This window comes from Sebastes fasciatus, chromosome 8 (genome assembly GCF_043250625.1).
Source record: "Sebastes fasciatus isolate fSebFas1 chromosome 8, fSebFas1.pri, whole genome shotgun sequence".
Classification (NCBI taxonomy): domain Eukaryota; kingdom Metazoa; phylum Chordata; class Actinopteri; order Perciformes; family Sebastidae; genus Sebastes; species Sebastes fasciatus.
In genome coordinates, this window is record NC_133802.1 from 3774509 (window position 1) to 3792826 (window position 18318).

Here is an 18318-nt window from a genome sequence, read left to right on the forward strand (position 1 = left end):
CATTGCCAGTCTATAAAGAGCTGTAGTTATAACTACAGCTCTTTATAGACTGGCAATGAAATACTGTGAAAAAGATATGTTGGCAGGAAAAAAAATAAGTGTAATTAAATTCGGTCTCACGTTAAATATAATTATTTTGAGACGTATTAACTGTGAAACATTGAAACGACTGAAAACACTGTATGCACCGATAAGGACTTTATTTTGAAACATGTATCCGGAAGTTCTATGTTTTCAGTTTGGCTAATATCGATTTAGCACACATAGCTAGCCAGCTAGCCGAAGGAGGCTAATATTTCTCCTTCTCACAACATTGAGTCGAAAATAAGCCGTTTCTCAGACACCTAATGCAGATATACCACTCGTGTCCTCAGTAAACCTTTGGGATTGACTCACTGCCTTCCAAACGCCGTGTTGTTCAGAAACAGAAGCGGTGTAAAACAGCTCAGTACACCGGCAGCTCCAGCAGACTGTAGCCGGCTAACGGTGGTTAGCTGCTAGCTGTTAGCTTCGGCTGGCTGGGCAACAACCATTGCTGGAGAGGCGGCTTCACACCGCCGGCTGCCGAGCTACCTGTGTCACTCAGTTGCCATAATAGGTAAGATGGCTTAAGTTTGCTCCACATTGTTTAATATTATAGAGTGGTTCAGAACTGTTGTTTCTCTGTTAAGCCAGCAGCGGTTTAACTTGTTGTCAACGTTAAACTCTAGCAGCTAACGTGAGTTAAAGTTAGCTGTTAGCTCGCTGATCTCTGGAACTACTTCTCTCTCTACTTTAGTGTCAGAGCACGAATACTGTCACAATACTCTGCTCTCCTCCTCCTGACTTGACAAGATCAAGACGTTAAGCAGTGCTTCAGCAGTAATTTACAAAAGTAGAATTACAATATATTCAGAATAAGAGCTTTTAATAGTGTTTTAAAGAACTGTAAATATGGCTGACATTTTACTCCCGAAATAAGGACACTGATCTGGTCTCCTTAACGCTGATTGGCTCTGGGGTGGATCAGTCAAGCCGTACTGAACGCTGATTGGCTGTGCCCGTTGTGTTGTGTGGCTAGCCCTGATAGTAGTTGCCAACAGTTTATGCGATAAAGTAGAAAATCATCTGTAGGTCATTTTTGTGTACTTGCCATGCGTATGTTGACAGAGAAGAGTGACCCTCAGCTTGTGAGTTAGTCAGCTGTCAGTACATCGGTCTATGCATTTACCTATTTAGATTGAGAGAAGAGTTTAGCGAGTTGAGGTTTGTGAAGGAATGTTTACACTACAGGTGATAATAACCATAGCCCTGCCTTAAAACACTGCAGTGAAATGCAATGCATAACAGAGATGCTTTGAATGACTTAATATCTCAAGAAGTTCAAAGCATGTTATGCTTACTCTGGCCTTAGTTTTATGGCGTTTGTTACAGCAAATGCATTCGATCTTGCTCAGTCCCTGTAAGTATATAATGATCACAAGGGGAAATGAATAATAGCAAATCTAGCTTGATAAGAATAAGAGATTACTACGCAATCAAGATAACAAAAGCAAACAATAACAGCAAAATATTCTAGCAAGGGCAATGTCCTGTATGAATGATGAATCATTATAGAGGGCTATGACTAAAGGGGTGGAATGATAGCGTAATGTTTACATATTCTACAGTAGCCTCATCAAATGCGTATTCTTGTACAAATTATGTTTTGTATATTGAGAATTATAATTGACAACACTGTTTTCTCATATTTTTATATTTCCTTTTAAACCAACAGGAGATAAAGTGTGATTGGTGGCCTATGAGGAAGCCACGTCGAAAAGGCCAGGTGGCCGCAGGAGATGGAGCCGATGTCAGGAAGTCCAATGGGACCGTTGGCGGGCGTGGGGGTGCCCGTCAGCGATCCCCATCCCCTTACAGCCTCAAAGCATCTCCAACCAGAGAAACCCTGTCTTACTCCCAGGCCCAGAAGGTGGTAGAGGTGGAACTGGATGGTAGGCTTCACCGCATTTCTATTCTGGAGCCCTTGGAGGTCATTACTGAAGATGAGATGAAGGCTCAGGACATTAGTGAGTGTAACAGCAACAAGGAGAACAGTGAGCAGTCATCGTCTCCCACCAGCAGTGCCCAAACAGTCCGCAAACCCGTCACTCCCCGAGGCCGCAGGAAAGACTCCAAATGTCCTCCTGTCAAGTCACCACCACCTTCAAAGAACCACTGCCCCAATTCTCAACCACAAACACCTGAAAAGTTAAACACATCACACCATCAGCACATGACCCTCCCTGAACCTAAGTTTCATGTGTTAGAAACCTTCACGCAGGTCGAGGCACCTCCTCTGCCCGCGGCATATTACCGTTACATTGAGCGCTTAGCTGAGGAGCAGGAAGCTGAGGCAGAATATGACATGGACGATGAGGACACCGCCTGGCTGGAAATGGTCAATGCTGGCCGGACGTCAGAGGGCTACTCAGCTGTCACACCAGACACCTTTGAGCTGTTGGTTGACCGGCTGGAGGAGGAGGCGTACCGGGAAGCCCGGAGCCGGGCGCCCTCTCAGAGTGCTATTGACGACGATGCCTTCTGCTGCGTGTGCCTGGATGATGAGTGCCTCAACAGCAACGTCATCCTCTTCTGCGACTCCTGTAACCTGGCTGTGCACCAGGAGTGTTACGGCGTGCCCTACATCCCCGAGGGTCAGTGGCTGTGCCGCTGCTGCCTCCAGTCCCCTCAGAAACCTGTTGACTGTGTTCTATGTCCAAACCGTGGCGGCGCCTTCAAGCAAACGAGTGACGGCCGCTGGGCGCACGTGGTCTGTGCCATCTGGATCCCTGAAGTTTGCTTTGCCAACACTGTGTTTCTGGAACCAGTAGAAGGGGTCAATAACATCCCCCCAGCACGCTGGAAACTGACCTGTTACCTGTGCAAGCAGAAGGGCCGTGGTGCATCAATTCAGTGCCACAAGGCCAACTGCTACACTGCGTTTCACGTCACATGTGCTCAGCGTGCTGGCTTGTTTATGAAGATTGATCCTGTGCGAGAGACAAACGTTAACGGGACTACGTTCTCTGTTAAGAAGACAGCATTCTGTGAGGCCCATTCACCACCAGGACAAGAGGCCGTCTCAGATGAGGAGGGCGAAGGGAGAGTGGTGGGCAGTAGAGGGAGGGCTAGCAGAGGACGGAGTGCCTACACAGAGGGCCCTACAACGCCGAAAAAAGGCAGGAAGTCTGAACATGATGCCAAGACGGATAAAAAGAAAGGGAAGAAGGGCACAGAGTCAACAGCACAACAAACTGCTTCACCACAAGTGACAGTGCCTCAGATACCAACAAGCAGGTTAGATTTTATTTGATTCTGAGTACAATAAAATGCATCTGTTGTTCAACCAAAATTAAACACAAATTTTAAGATTTTTAGATTTGCAACAGTGTACAATTACAAGAAACAGTTGTCTAGTGTAGATACCTGAAATGATGTCATGTTGACAGTAAGACCAACCTGCATCTATCTCTGTTGTACAGGCTGAATATCATCTGTAAAGGAATCCTCTTTCAGAGGAAAAATCAGTTCATGCATCGGCTGCATAACTACTGGTTACTGAAGCGTCAGTCAAGGAACGGTGTGCCGCTGGTCCGGCGTCTGCACTGTAACGTCCAAACCCAGAGGAGTACTGAACAGGTCAGGGTAAGAAACAGTACTATTTTTGTACTTTTGTACGTTTTGTACTTTCCTTTAGATACATCTGATACAGTGTTTATACAACGGGGCTCAAAAAAATGTGTTGTACTTTGTAGCCTGAGGTGGATGAGAAGGTTTCTGCTGCAAGAGAAGCACTGAGATATTGGCAGAAGCTGCGTCATGATCTTGAAAAAGCCAGGCTGTTGGTGGAGCTCATCCGTAAGAGGGAGAAACTCAAACGAGAACAGGTAACGAACACGGAAGAATCTCACATGCATGTCGACCAACTGTGTTTCATTTTCAGGCTTGTCAATTCACCCTTTACTGGGGATGCACAATAGCCAATACGATGAAGTACTGGACTACCAGTGGTCTGTGGATGTTGAAATCTGACCAGATGAGAACTTAAAATTGTATTCCTTTTTGTAGAAATATTTCAATTTTAGATTTAGATTTTTAGTGGTTAGTTAACATTGCACAGTCCCTCACAAGTATGTCCCTCACATTGCTTCTTTTCTCTTTAGCCTTTGAGCAGTCTGTAAAAACTTGTCTGACATCTTTTATGGCTGCAACTTCCATGTATGGTGACATCACTTGCATATCCTCTGACAACTGCAGGTCAAAGTTCACCAGGACGCTCTAGAGATGCAGTTGACCCCGATGTTGGTGCTGCTCCGTTCCACTCTGGAACAACTACAGGAGAAGGACACAGCCCAGATCTTTGCTGAGCCAGTCAATATCAAGGAGGTCAGACATTTCACAGTTACAACACCAGATGTATGCAAACAGGTTATATAGAGTTGTGAAGTGGGAGGGCCTGTTGGTTCTAGAAGTGTTTTTCCCCATTATGTATTCCCGTTTCAAATATTTCTTTAAATGACATGTTCAGTGTTACTTGATAGACTCAAACTCGGGACTTTCCCAGGTAATTTAAAGACCCTATAGGTTTAAGTTCTTCTTATCACCAGTTTCAATTATTTCAACTTGTTTTCTGAGAAATCTGGTTTTCTCCATCATTTTGGGACGGCAGATGGCTCTAAATGCTTCAACACCCATGAGCCTTGGCTGCTGTTGCTATGGTGAAGAAGCCAGTCAGAGGCACAAATCAGGGGGGTAGCAAATTCAGAATGCTTTATATATAAAGATATATAAAGAAAACACGGCTCCATATAGCAATATCAATATTCTATGCAATATCAACATTTCATATATGCATTACTGTTTTATATATACACTTACTTATTATATATATATATTTTTTTACTGATGCCATGCTAATGTTGCACTGTCCCCTTTGCTGCTGTAACACTGCACATTTATTTGCTGTGGGACGAATAAAGGATTCTCCAATCTTATCTTATATTATCTTGCAGTTGCTGAATTCACCCAAAATGTTCCCAGAATTTAATTGAACTGATTTAAAATGCATATTAGAATACAATTTTCTCAACAGCATTATCTGTAGGTCCTGCCTGCTGTCAGAGGTGCATGTGACAGAATTTAAAGCTCGGTGATGGGATGTTTCTTGCCGAAATGCACCTTAGGAGGCGTAGTTAACCTCCCCTCTGAAGTTTCTATGTACACAGGCTGATATCTTCAACTTTTTATCAAAGAACCAGATATTTTCTAATATAGTTCTTCATCCTTTGTGTTGATTATTTAAATGGGAGAGGTTCATGCCCTGCAAAGCTGTCGAAATGCTCCACTTTTTGGGAAAATGAATGGGACTTATACTTAAGGAACCAGGGCGTCCGAAACGGCACCTCCTCTATATATAACTGCAAAGGGGCTGCACGGTGGTGCAGTGGTTAGCACTGGCGCCTCACAGCTAGAGGGTTGCAGGTTCGAATCCGGCTTGGGACCCTTCTGTGTGGAGTTTGCATGTTCTCCCCGTGTTAGCGTGGGTTTTCTCCGGGTACTCCGGTTTCCTCCCACAGTCCAAAGACATGCAGGTTAGGTTAATTGTGGACTCTAAATTGCCCGTAGGTGTGAATGTGAGTGTGAATGGTTGTCTGTCTCTATGTGTCAGCCCTGTGATGGACTGGCGACCTGTCCAGGGTGTACCCCGCCTTCGCCCAATGTCGGCTGGGATCGGCTCCAGCCCCCCCGCGACCCCTAACGGGATAAGCGGTTGCAGATGAGGATGAGGGGCACCTGTCAAGTTTTTTACACTTCTACTAATTTGTATTTTATTTGCAAACGTGCCCATTATCCTCATTAACTTTTGGAGTTATGTCTTGTCCTCAGGTGCCAGACTACCTGGAGTTCGTCAGCCAGCCCATGGACTTTGCCACTATGCGCTCTAAGCTGGAGAGTCATGCCTACCGCTCAGTGGCTGACCTGGAGACCGACTTCAACCTGATGGTGTCCAACTGCCTCCTCTACAACGGCAAGGAAACAGTCTTCCACCGGGTAGCGCTGCGCCTTAGAGACTTAGGAGGAGCCGTACTGCGCCACGCCCAACGCCAAGCCACCAACACCGGCCTGGACCTGAACACTGGCATGCTCCTCTCAGAGTCACCACAGAAACGAGACTTTTACAGCTGCACCTGGGAGGATGGTAAGTCACAGTGGTGGTACTCGACAGGAAATGTGAACACACACACATCTTTTGTACTTTAGATAGGGGTCTGTATGTATCCCTCTTATGTGATATGATACTTTAGATACTTGGTATATGATCCAGTACAATTAACTTCTTAAAATTTTTTATTTTAAGAATATTACATCAATACACTGCAACTCAAAGTTGATTTAATTGGACTGAAATAGATACAATATGCTATTTTTAATTGTCAACATGAATTGAGTTGTAATTGGCAGTACCTAAATAAAAATAATTACTATTTCCAATCTTTTTTTTATTTTTAAGGAATCCTTCTCCCACAAAATTACCAATTGTAAATCAGTTACGCACCCTCTGTTACTATGAATTTGTGAAGAAAACTTTGTTTTTCTCGCACGCCTCCACAGTGAACGGAGAATAATAAAACTGAGAAAAGTCTTGATGAATTGAAGTAAATGGGGACCGCATTTACCAACAGCAAAACTCTATCAAAACATCTATTTACAAACTCTCCCACAAATCCTGCAGTATAATCTAATTTGTATATTTAATTTTTTTAATTTATTTTAAGTCTCATATATCTAGTCATATGCTCACTACTTCCCAAACACATGCATCTTCGCTAAAACCTTACTATTTAAAACACTGTTAGAGAAGATGCACGTGTTTGGGAAGTAGTGAGCATACGACTGGATAAATGAGACTTGGATTATACTGCACGAGTTGTGTCAGAGTTTGTAAACGGATGTTTTGATAGAAGTTTGCTGCTGTTAAACGTGGCCCCCATTTACTTCAATTCATCTCTGTTTATTGATTGTTCGTTCACTGTGGAGGCATGCGAGAAAAGCAAGGTTTTCTTCGAGAATTCACGTAACACAGGTTGAGAGATTGATTTACAAATGGTTATTTTTTTTGGGTGAAGTATTCCTTTAAAGTCCTAACTGAGAAGCAGTTTCCAAAAATTTCCAAAATGTGTGTATATTGATGGGTTATTGGATGCTGTTTTTAATGAAATGCTGCTTAGCGGTCATTGTGCGCCTCGGACTAAGGCTACATCCACACTAATACGTTTTCGTTTTTAAAACGCCGTTTTAAACGCTGTTTTTAACGAAAACAATCTCCGTCCAGACAAGCTTTTAAGGGCCGTTTCAGAATGAATCTCGGTCCATACTACCACGCCGGAAAACGCATATCACGTGACTATTCACGTTCACTGGGCATGCGCGTGCCGGTGTAAACAGGAAGCAGCGCTGGACTCGGGAATTGATGCAAAGCGCTTGAATAATAGCTTGCTTCCTGCGCATGTAGGCAGTAGTAGCATTATAAAATGCAGAATTTAACTTCACAACAGCCGCAAGCATAGACAACACGGTCAGCAACGCTTGTAACTCATTATCCATGTTGAAATTAACCACTGGTTGTCGAGGCTGATGTCGTTTGTTTTCTTGAGGGAAAGAAAAGTATCAGGGAAGGACACGTCATGACTGATAAGACCCTATCAAGAAGCGAACGTGGGTGTCTGCGTCTTTGTTTTTAAAGGTCTTGGTTTCTGTCCGTCCAGACTAAAACGCAACCCCTGAATTTTAAAACTAAAACGGGGTCAACAACGTTTTCAAACATCTCCATTTAGGGGTTCGAAAACGTAGTCTCGAAAAAGTAGAGTGGACACTAGGCATAAACGTAGCAAAAGCTACGCGTTTTAATTTTAAAACGAAAACGTATTAGTGTGGATGTAGCATAAGAATCTGTATAATAATACTAAAAGTTCTTCAGTTTCAAATGAGAGGAGTTAGTTGTCTGTTCCAGCATAAATGTCAGCAACAATGCTTCTTTCTTCAATGATGATAATAGCAGCAGAGTGTATATGTATATATAAGTATATGCCATTGTTGCTGTCTTATTTTGCATATTACTCTGCTGTTAAGATTCCAGGTTGTTGTTGTGTGTATGTAGTGGAGTCTCACATTTTCTTCTGGGAAGTGATGGGTTTGAATGAGGTGTGAGATTTGGCAAGTTGGCAGGAGAGTTGGTGGCATATTATTTTTGAGAACTGTTTCAAACTTCTCACAGAATTTGTTTTGTATCTGTGTTTTTGTATCACTGTAGTTGTTTCTCTGACTCTGGTATCAATTTACTGATGTGTTGCTAGTTAGTCACCATCCCGTACTGGAGATGTAAACTTGTTGTTCAAGAAATGACAGTATACTGTGTCTGAAGACAGTGTACATGGCAAACTGATAAGTGTTGTAAAAGTAAAGTTCTGGCAGTATTTAGTAGTCAGTTGGTTAATGATCAGTTAAAGGGAAACTACACCCATTTTCAAAATTCATATATGTTATTCCTATGGTCTAAGAGTCCAAAAAATATTAGTTAACATGAACAATTCTCTCCCAAAAGCAGCTCCAGACTTTATACCCTCTGACATCAGAAGTTTAAGACTTACTTCTCTGGTTTCTGGCTTTAACAGAGAGAAGCTCATGTTGACAAATACTTATTGAACTTTTTTAGCCCATGGAAATAACAGATTGGTATTCTTGATTTAGGTAGCGCTCCCGTGTAATTTGACTGACCTTTGTGGAAAAATAACACTGGGTTCTCCTGTTTTTTGAGAGCAGAGACAGGATCCAATTTCTCGTTTGCAATTGCATCGGCTCTTGGACTGTGGCTTGTCATCTAATCCGTTCAATTAGAAAACATCCGGATTAAACTCATGTTTGTTGTACCTTCGTGAAACATGCATGCTAGCTTGACTATTAGTCTAACTCCTTCCTGTTGTGTCCAGTTGACAGTGTGCTGGATCCAGACAACCGGCTCCATATGACAGTGGAGGAACAGCTGAAGGAGCTGTTAGAAAAGATGGACTTTGTCTCCTCCATGCGATGCAGCGGCGCCCGAACCCGACGCATCCGCCTGCTCCGTCGCGAGATCAACAGCGTCCGCTACAGGCAGGGCCAACACCCCCGCCGCAGCCTTCTCAATGGACATCTGAAGGAAGAAGACGAGGATGACGACGAGGAGGAAGATGACGACAAAGACGCCAAGCCAGACAACGGCCTCTCGTCTTCGGACAAAGGTGGGTGATGAAAAGCACTGACGTTTCAACAGTATGAAATTGCCAATGCATGAACCTTTTTTAAAAGCCTCTTTTTTTTCAATGAGACCAGTTGTGAACATGAGCTAACGGAACATTGTCCTCAGGTAATTGAGCCAGGGTCCCCCCCACGCACCAACCCCAACCACCCCACTGTCTCCAGTCTAGTAAGTAGGGGCCCACAGAGTCTCGTTAGCCATGGCTGCCTCACAACTCCTCTCTCCCAGTGCACTCTATGTCTGCACCTCTTCTATACATCACTCTCATGGACTCACCACTCTCCATTGGCCACGTACAGTCATGCCATGTCATCCCACCTCTGACTACAGGCTAGTCCAGTGAAACAGTCTCTTGCCACCGTAGAGGACGGCAGCAGAACACCTGTGATTTGTGTCAGCTGAGTCATAAAATACTGCCATGTTACCATGTTGCTGGTGTTCAGTTGTGAGAGCAAAGTTCTTTATTCACTCGTCTTGATAAGGTCCTCCATATCTACAGAATACCTCAACTCCTTTTGGGCTGTGATTAGACTGTTGGAATGAAACCATTATGAAGTGATTCCATTTTCCAGTGTGAATACTACACCACCACATCACACATACTAAATGGACATTCATTTGAAATAAGTGCACTGAGTGAAATTGAATTAAATTGTTCTCCACTTATCTTCCAGAAGACCTGAAATCCACTTCGCCCCCGACACTGGAACCTACAGGACCGGCGCCTCCTCCACGGCATGGGGACCCACCTCTGGAGCCTCCCACCCTGCGGCCAATCACAGGGGAGCCCCAGTCCCCCAGCTGGCCCCGCAAACGCCTGAGGATGGACGGTGACCTCTCAGACGGCACAACAGAGAACACGAATTGCACTAAAGCACAGGAGCGGCCGGCGTCGCTGCCTCCCACTTTGCACAGTGAAGGACAGGCGGTGGCCAACGGCCTGCCACAACTCAGCGTCCCCCCGCGGCCCACCACCGGGGGAGTTGGACGACGAACTTCCGTACTGTTCAAAAAGGCAAAAAATGGAGCTAAGCTGTTCAGAGAGAGAGATAATTCTTTGCTGAACGGAAAGGGGCAGCAGGACAACAATACAAGCAATGCCCCTACAGCACCCAACTCCACAGCCAGCACCCCATCCTCCACACCTTTGTCCACTCCATCCAAGACCCCGCAGAAAAGTCCCGGACCCCCCACCCTCAACGAACAATGGACCCCGAAGCGAGAAATGTGCTCAGATAGTGAGCTGGAGAAGACACCAAATCATACACTGGAAAGTGGTGAGAGGCTTTACTTAGTTACTGACATTAGCTTAAGATCCTCCACTCAGGGTGGAGTTTTAGATCTGACTACGGGGCCGTACACATGCCGTGTCTAAAACGCGTGGAAAAACGCCAGCTGTGTCGCTCATTTTTTTCTTTCCAATGTGCTATGGAGGTTGCGCTCCTGTCGCACCTGTCGTTACTAAGCAACAAAAACATGGGTTCTGCGATGACGATGATGATTAAGTTGCAGTAATTAAGCAGGAAGCCTCACTGACTAAACTAAACAGAAAACAAAGATAAATGCATTTCCAGCACCGCAAATCCCTCACAGTAGTTTACACTTGATTTCTCTGTTAATTTGGCTGACCTTTCAACTGGATGTTGTGCCGTCCTCGGAAAGAAAGGTATAATAGTCCGTGGAACAAATGGTAAAGCTCTGCACTAAAATGATTAACTTCTCCTTCAAATATGTACCATAGACTGATATTTACGGAAGAAAGAAACCATATCTGCCGGCTGTGATTGGCTGTTCCTCATCACATGACGTGCAGCGTTCCAAAAGTTGACCTATGTTTACCTATATAGGCGCTTGGGAATGCTTGCGCGCCGCGACAACGCCACTCTCGCAATTCAGTGTGCCTACTGTGCAGCTACATTGACAACAATGGATTTGAGCGCGCAAAGGACGCGGCATGTGTACGGCCCCTACCTCTGACACTGAAGACATCACTAGGATGTGATCACATAGGATGCTTGTGAGAAAGTGCTGATTCTACATGTGCTATTAGCTATGAGTTAACATGTCTCATATAATGACAGTGTCTGTCAGATAGCACATACATGTGAAGGGATGTATGACTTGAGTGCAGATGTTTCAGTTTCCCACTAAGTAATGTTAAATGTAGCTACATTCTTGCTTTCAGAACAAACTTGTCATCCCTCCTCTTCAAGAGATAAAAGAGCAGTCTTCTTTTTGTCTTTATCTATTTTTATTATCTGTTTATCACATCAGATTAGAATTGTCTTGTTCTTTTTCTCCTGTGAGGAAACAAAGCGTGCTACCTGATCACAGCATAGGAACTTGTTTTCAAGCAATTGCCCTATTCCCTCTACCCTACACCACCCTGCATCCTCCATTATCTGCGATTACTGTGTGCTGTACTCTTTTGCACGGATTGTCGTCGTAGTAGCACTCAGGGCTGTACGTTAACTTCTTTTTGCACATAGCATGGGTACTACGGAGGTTGAAAGTTTAATTGCATGACTGTCCACGATTAATCGCGATTTATCACACATTTTTTTATATGTTCAAAATGCACCCTAAAGGGAGATTTGTCAAGTATTTAATACTCTTATCAACATGGGCGTAGGCAAATATGCTGCTTTATGCAAATTTATGTATATATTTATTATTAGAAATCAATTGATAACATAAAACTCAAATCATAACACAGCATGTCTGTAAAGGGGAGACTCGTGGGTACCCATAGAACCCATTTTAATTCACATGTCTTGAGGTCAGCGGTCCAGACCCCTTTGAAAATGGCTATCATAGTTTTTTTTGGAGTGTTATTTAGCCTTAGTATCTCCGCTTTAACTGAGACCGCTATAACCTAAAAATCGCAAGTTGCCTTTACTGAAATTAGTGGCGTTTAAACAAATTTGCGTTAACGCATTATTATCGCGTTAACTTTGACAGCCCTAATTTATATATTATTATTATTTATGCACATAGCATGGTGTGGTAAGTAGGGTTGCTGAGGGGGCTGCAGCACCTCCTAAAACCAAGTATAAAAAAACATATTTCAGTATTTCTTACTGGGATGCAGGCGTTATGTGTGGTACACAAGTGTTTGTGGTGGGAAAGAGGATTACATCTATATATGTTGCACTGTACAGCCCTGAGCACTGTATTGCAGTGTTTTTTTTTATTATTGTGACTGAGACGAGACTAAAGATATCCGTGCGTAGATGTGCCCTTTTCTGTATAGTTTCCCTCCTGTTCTTCTGAGACTGTTCTGACGTTTCTCTCATTTGCTTTCAGGACTGACCAACGGCTTCAACAAGCACAAAGACGGCGGGTCCGACTCTGAGTACAGCCCTTGTCCAGTCCTGCACAAAGAAATGTAAGGCATGGTGTATCTGTTGTCAGCAGTTGTTTGGTTATGGTAATGATTGACAATACATTGACAATACAAAGTGCTGTCTTACAGCAGCTCACCACCCAAACGAAGCCTCGGGAAACCGGCTCTTTCCAAAGTTCCCTTTCTGGATGTAGTCAACGGAGACTCAGATTACACTGGTATGTTTTTTTCTTCTTCTTTTTTTTACCAAGTTCACCTGAATCGCATTTTTCTGCTGTGCACCATTGTGTGTTACCCCTCTCTCTTGATCACAAATGTTCCCTAAGTATAGGACACTCCAACATCATTGGTCATGGGTTCATTTTCTTCTTATTCATACAATAATTACACTTTTTTGCTGCTGTTTTGCAGGCAAAGGCAGCCAAATGTCTGAGGATGGGGCGGAGCTGGAGCCTTTAGATCTGGTGTGGGCCAAGTGTCGGGGATATCCCTCCTATCCTGCTCTGGTAATCCCTTGTCCTACCTATTGTTACTATATAGAAGTATAGAACTACCACTCTTTGGTGCATAAATACTGAAAGCCATCTCACCGGACTTAGAAAGTGCTCTGTGCACACGGAGGTGATTTCCACCTTGTGACGGGAGAGATCTGCTGGCGTTCTAAACTAACAGTATGTCTGAGATGTACTGTGGAGCCAGACCAGCCAGTGCTTTGTAAACCAAAAGGAGGATTTTGAGTTGAATTCTGAATGCAACAGGTCAACACTGAAGGTTTCGGAGGGCTGGTGTTATATAGTCTGATCTTTTTGTTCCAGGTTAGAACTCGTGCAGCTGTGTTCTGGATAAGTTGTACTTTATGGATTGTTTTCCTTTTGTGTTCGTTCCAGATCATCGACCCGGAGATGCCTGAGGAGGGCCTGCTGCACAACGGGGTGCCCATCCCTGTCCCACCCAAAGAGGTCCTCTGTCTGGGGGAGCAGAGGCAGGAGGACACCAACGAGAGGCTCTACCTGGTGCTCTTCTTTGACAACAAGCGGACATGGTGAGGGTCAAACATGCGTAAATGTACTTCCAAAAAGTGTAGAAGCAAAGAGACGAAACTCTGCTGCTTTTTTTTACAACAGCCGCTAGACGGCGCTGCGGTAGCGCTGCCGCCATTTTGGACTGAAAACGCTAATGAGTTAGTGGCCATGGATGTATAAAGAGACGTCTGTAAATCAGAGGATCATTTCTTCCCAGTACGAACACTTAAGTATCCCTCATTTAAATCATTAGGTCCTAAAAGTTGTAAAATGAACTAACAGCTGAATCCGGAGTTATTTTCCTCACCATAATGAGCGTGCATCAGACCCACGGGACTGCACCGCCCTGCACGCTCATAGGACATATCCGGTTCTGCCAGCTTCCTGCTAGCTGTATGCGGCTGTAATAATGGATATATTGGCTGTAATTCATCACTTGTATTATCTTGTAATACACCCATGGGCTGTATGCTGTAAGCCTGTACCGTGGTGGATGTATTAACGTCTCTGTTCCCAAACAACCGGCTATCGGCCAGTAGCTAGTAGCATGACATCAACAGAGTTTAATGTAGTTGTAGGCTATTTACTAACACGCACGACAAAAGCACAGGAACAACCTCTTCTACATCCATGGTCTGTGGTCTGTTGGACATCCATTTTGGAGGTCCTTGACAGTTTGAGATTGCTCTCAAAATCTGTGGGCTGGATTTTTCTAACTTCCATTTATGTCCATCGCTCAATTTATGCTCCTCTAGGAAGCAGCCGGGCAAAAAGTTTAATAAATAAAGAAGCACTAAGTAAATAGTTATAATAGTATGCATATTTATAATATTTTTATTGATCAACACAGGCCATTTCGGTAGAGACATTAAATATATGACGATAGAAATAGTTTTACTTTTGTAGGGCACTTTGTAGGCGGACGTTTTACTGCCGTCTGTAAGTCACTTTCAGTCCAAAATGGCGGAAGTGTACTTTGCTGCTGGACGCAGACGTTGCAGTGGAACGACCAATTGCCTTTCACTTCTTATCAAAATCCGTTCTTCAGTACTGCTGTGCTCTTCCTGTCACACCGAGGTCAGAGGTCATCTACAGACTGACACGGAGCAGGTGTTTTTAGTTAAATGCACTTCAGCGGTAAAAGGTCCAGTCAAGTCAATAAAATGAGTTTAGTTTTATATATTGTAGTAATATGTATGTATCTTTACATTGAACACTTAAATAAATAGGTCCCGTGAACATTTTTGTGCCTGGTTAGGCATGCTGGTCTATAGGTTAATTTACAGTCTATATGTTAATTTAAAGGAAGCTTTGGCGCCCATGTTAATTGAGCTGATAAGACAGGACGTGGCGAGCATCGCGGTGCCGGGCCGGGTGTTTGTGCGCGAAACAGCTTAACACGCACTGGGCTCGCCGCCGCGGGGCTTGTGTGCGTGTGTATGTCCAGCTGTGACGTTCTCAGCTCATTGAGTCAATGGAGTGCCGGAGTAAAAGGAAAGCGCCTCTTGTTTTTCATGTCATTCTTTTTTCTTTTTTTTAAATGTAAACCAATCAATGGGTGTCGGGCTAACCAAAGCCAAATGAACGGAAACGGACATCCCTATTCCAAATCATGCAAACCGGTCTAAAAGCAGTGAAAGTGGTCATCATCAATCTGTGTCTTTGGTACTATAGGCAGTGGCTCCCACGTGACAAGGTGACGCCCCTGGGTGTCGACGACACGGCGGACAAGCTGCGCATAATGGAGGGCCGCAAGTCCAGCATCCGCAAGTCTGTCCAGGTGGCGTACGACCGTGCCATGATCCACCAGAGCCGAGTCAGCCACAGCCACGGCTTCGTGGCCTCCAACTACCTGTAGAGGGCGACGGTGTGCACCCACAGTCAGCCACTATGCATTTCTCTCTGGTCTTAAAAGCAGCAGGTGTGGTCCTACTGCCAGTTAAATTTGTATTCACACTGTGGTTCTGAAGAGGTTGCTGCACAGCACAGAGTCCCGGACTGCAGTTTCGTTACCAAAACCACTAGTGTCTGACACACAGAGCGGTGGTGTTTTGCCTTTGTATCGTTGTGGATGTGGAGCTCCAGATGTGAATGAAGTTACCTTTAGGTGCCACGTCGCTGCGATCGGTAAGCGTTAATCCCTGTTCAGGGGGTGTATCGAGGTATCTGCTTACTTCCACCTGGATGTGTTGAAGCTGTGTGTCTGGATCAAATGTAAAAGAATCCCCCCCTCTATTTTGTATAATGCTACTGCCAAGGAATCAAAATTGTCAGAAAAGAGATTTGACATATTTATATGAAACGCAGAAGACGTATGAATGGATCACTGCCATCTTTTTATACAATAGCTTTTTACATTTTAATCTTTTACAAAGACACTTGTATATTATAAATGCACACTTTGTGTACATATGTACGTGTATTATCAAACCCAATTTAATTTAATGTTGCTGTTTTAAAACGCGTATTTCAATCAACCCACAAGGGGCAAATGCGAGGCTGTGTATATTTGTGGAGATGAAATAATTCCTGACTTGCTGCAGTGTACTTCGCTTGTCTGATGTAATTTCATTGTGCTGCGCGCGAGTGTACGTTCAGAGCATACAACACAATGAGCCATTGTTCTTTATATTTGAAATTCTCTTTTTTGATACAGAGAGAAATAATTTATTTATGGAAGACAGAACTATAGAAATAAAGTTATATTGGTTAAAGTTGATAATTAAATCTTATTTAAAACAAATGGAGTGAGGTTTTAAAAACAATGCAGCCAACATTTTAACAGATGAGTTCACGAACCGTTTGATTTTGATGATTTCACTCAAAGACCCCCCAGAATATCCTATTTATTGTCGAGAGCCCCATTTTATTAAAATGGAAAAATAAACCTTTATAAGCTTGTACTACCTGCATATTTTACCTGTTCACCAAATATTTTGTCTGAACCAGTATTTCCACATTTTGGGAAATAAAATGCTCTATTAAAAACCTTTTGGGATACTTGACTACTGTTACATACTACATGTTTTTTTTCTTTTTAAAAATCAAAGATGAGACCAGTTCTCGTTCGAGTGTTGTTTAATGATAATCACTTGGAAGATATTTAAATGCTTTACAAGCAAGGATTCAACCATTAGTTCAAGATATCTGGAAGAGCTAACAGGTGTGGTAAAAGTGATGTCCATTTACACCCTGATTTCAGTCAGAAAGTTATCTTCTCTACTGATGAACTCCAGCTAGCATTCAGTCAGCATTTTATTTTAACAACACTGAGCATAGTGAAGAGTACGACGGAGTATTAGATTTCAAGAATAAAGTCATAATATTAGGAGAAAAAAGTTGTAATTTAATGAGAATAAAGTCATTCTATTTCAAGGAAATCTTTTCCAGGTCTTGATACTGATGATAATGTGCTGCTGATGAGCCAAAATATGAAGTGTTTAGTTATTTACGACACTTAAACTAAAGTATAACTTCACAAGATGCTCCATGTTCCTCATTTTCACACACGCTGCTCTATTTCCCCTCTAAAATAACACATCAAATTACTGCTTTATAATATTATGACTTTATTCTCATACTACGACTTTTTTCTCGTAAACTTATGACTTTATTCTCATATTACGATTTTTTTCTCGAAAACTTATGACTTTATTCTCATATTACGATTTTTTTCTCGAAAACATGACTTTATTCTCATATTACAACTTTTTTCTCGTAAACGTATGACTTTTTTCTTATATTATGACTATTTTTCTCGTAAACTTATGACTTTATTCTCATATTACGACTTTTTTCTCGTAAACTTATGACTTTATTCTTATATTACGACTTTTTTCCTTGTAAACTAATGACTTTATTCTTATAATATTACGACTTTTTTTTTCTCTTAAACTTAGGACTTTATACTCATATTACAACTTTTTTTCTCGTAAACTTATGACTCTCTTCTCAAAATATTACAACTTTTTCTCTCGTAAACCTATGACTTATTCTCGAATTCTCAGATTAATTTATTTTTCCTCAATGTGGCCCTAATACTCCGTCGTAGAAGAGTACTGTAAGTGTACATGTTACAACGACGGTTATAAAAAGACCTGTCTCTTTCCCTACAGTATAAACAAACAGCCGCAGTCCACAAACATTTCAGTCCCATCATAAACTAAAATTCAATAATGAATAAGAAAATGGAGGAAGATTTGTGTGTGACACCAAAGATTCCAATAGTTCGATCAATATTTGGATTTCCAAAATGTTTTTGTAAATTTCTCAGCTCGTACAGGACCATCTAGTCCTTCAATTCAAACACGAAGCTCTCCAGAGATGATAGTTCCGACATAAATAGAAATAGACATTTCCGGTGTGTCCTCTCCGTCAGTGTCCGGGCTGCTGTCTAGTCAGGAGGAGGTAGTTGTGACGGAGGGTTTGTTGAAGTCTGCCCGGTCCCCCTCGCACAGCTCCAGCCAATCATTCATTCACTTTACTATCTCAACCAGCTGAAGAGCTCCAGATGGGTCTATGATTATTTACAGTTGAATAGAGCATTTGCATGCCTTGACTTCACAGCTGGATTATTTCAGACCAATCGTGTGCATGTGAGTTTTTCATTTTTCTGTGAAATACCTTGAAATATT

At 42.8% G+C, this 18318-nt stretch overlaps 1 protein-coding gene across 5 annotated transcripts; it reads left to right on the top strand.

Annotated features, from left to right (window-relative positions):
• Positions 1–178: 178 nt before the first annotated feature.
• On the top strand, positions 179–16672 carry brpf3b (bromodomain and PHD finger containing, 3b). Of its 5 annotated transcripts, none has more exons than XM_074642865.1 (13): positions 179–598; positions 1757–3318; positions 3504–3660; positions 3777–3908; positions 4279–4407; positions 5908–6220; positions 9009–9299; positions 9991–10593; positions 12623–12704; positions 12795–12880; positions 13074–13168; positions 13550–13704; positions 15359–16672. In XM_074642865.1, the coding sequence occupies exons 2-13, from the start codon at positions 1781–1783 to the stop codon at positions 15540–15542; spliced, it is 3765 nt and encodes a 1254-aa protein (XP_074498966.1). In that variant the 5' UTR covers positions 179–598; positions 1757–1780; the 3' UTR covers positions 15543–16672. The 5 variants fall into 5 exon arrangements, with proteins under 5 accessions (XP_074498966.1, XP_074498964.1, XP_074498963.1 ...); XM_074642863.1 differs by having other exon boundaries at positions 181–598; positions 3504–3666; XM_074642862.1 differs by having other exon boundaries at positions 182–598; positions 3504–3666; positions 9994–10593; positions 12792–12880.
• The last annotated feature ends 1646 nt before the right edge of the window (positions 16673–18318 follow it).

Coding starts and splice junctions, on each gene's coding strand:
- brpf3b (XM_074642861.1), top strand. CDS start 1,781: ATGAGGAAGCCACGTCGAAAAGGCCAGGTGGCCGCAGGAGATGGAGCC. Junction 4,408..5,907: donor AGCCAGTCAATATCAAGGAG/GTCAGACATTTC, acceptor TCTTGTCCTCAG/GTGCCAGACTACCTGGAGTT. Junction 10,594..12,622: donor AAATCATACACTGGAAAGTG/GTGAGAGGCTTT, acceptor ATTTGCTTTCAG/GACTGACCAACGGCTTCAAC.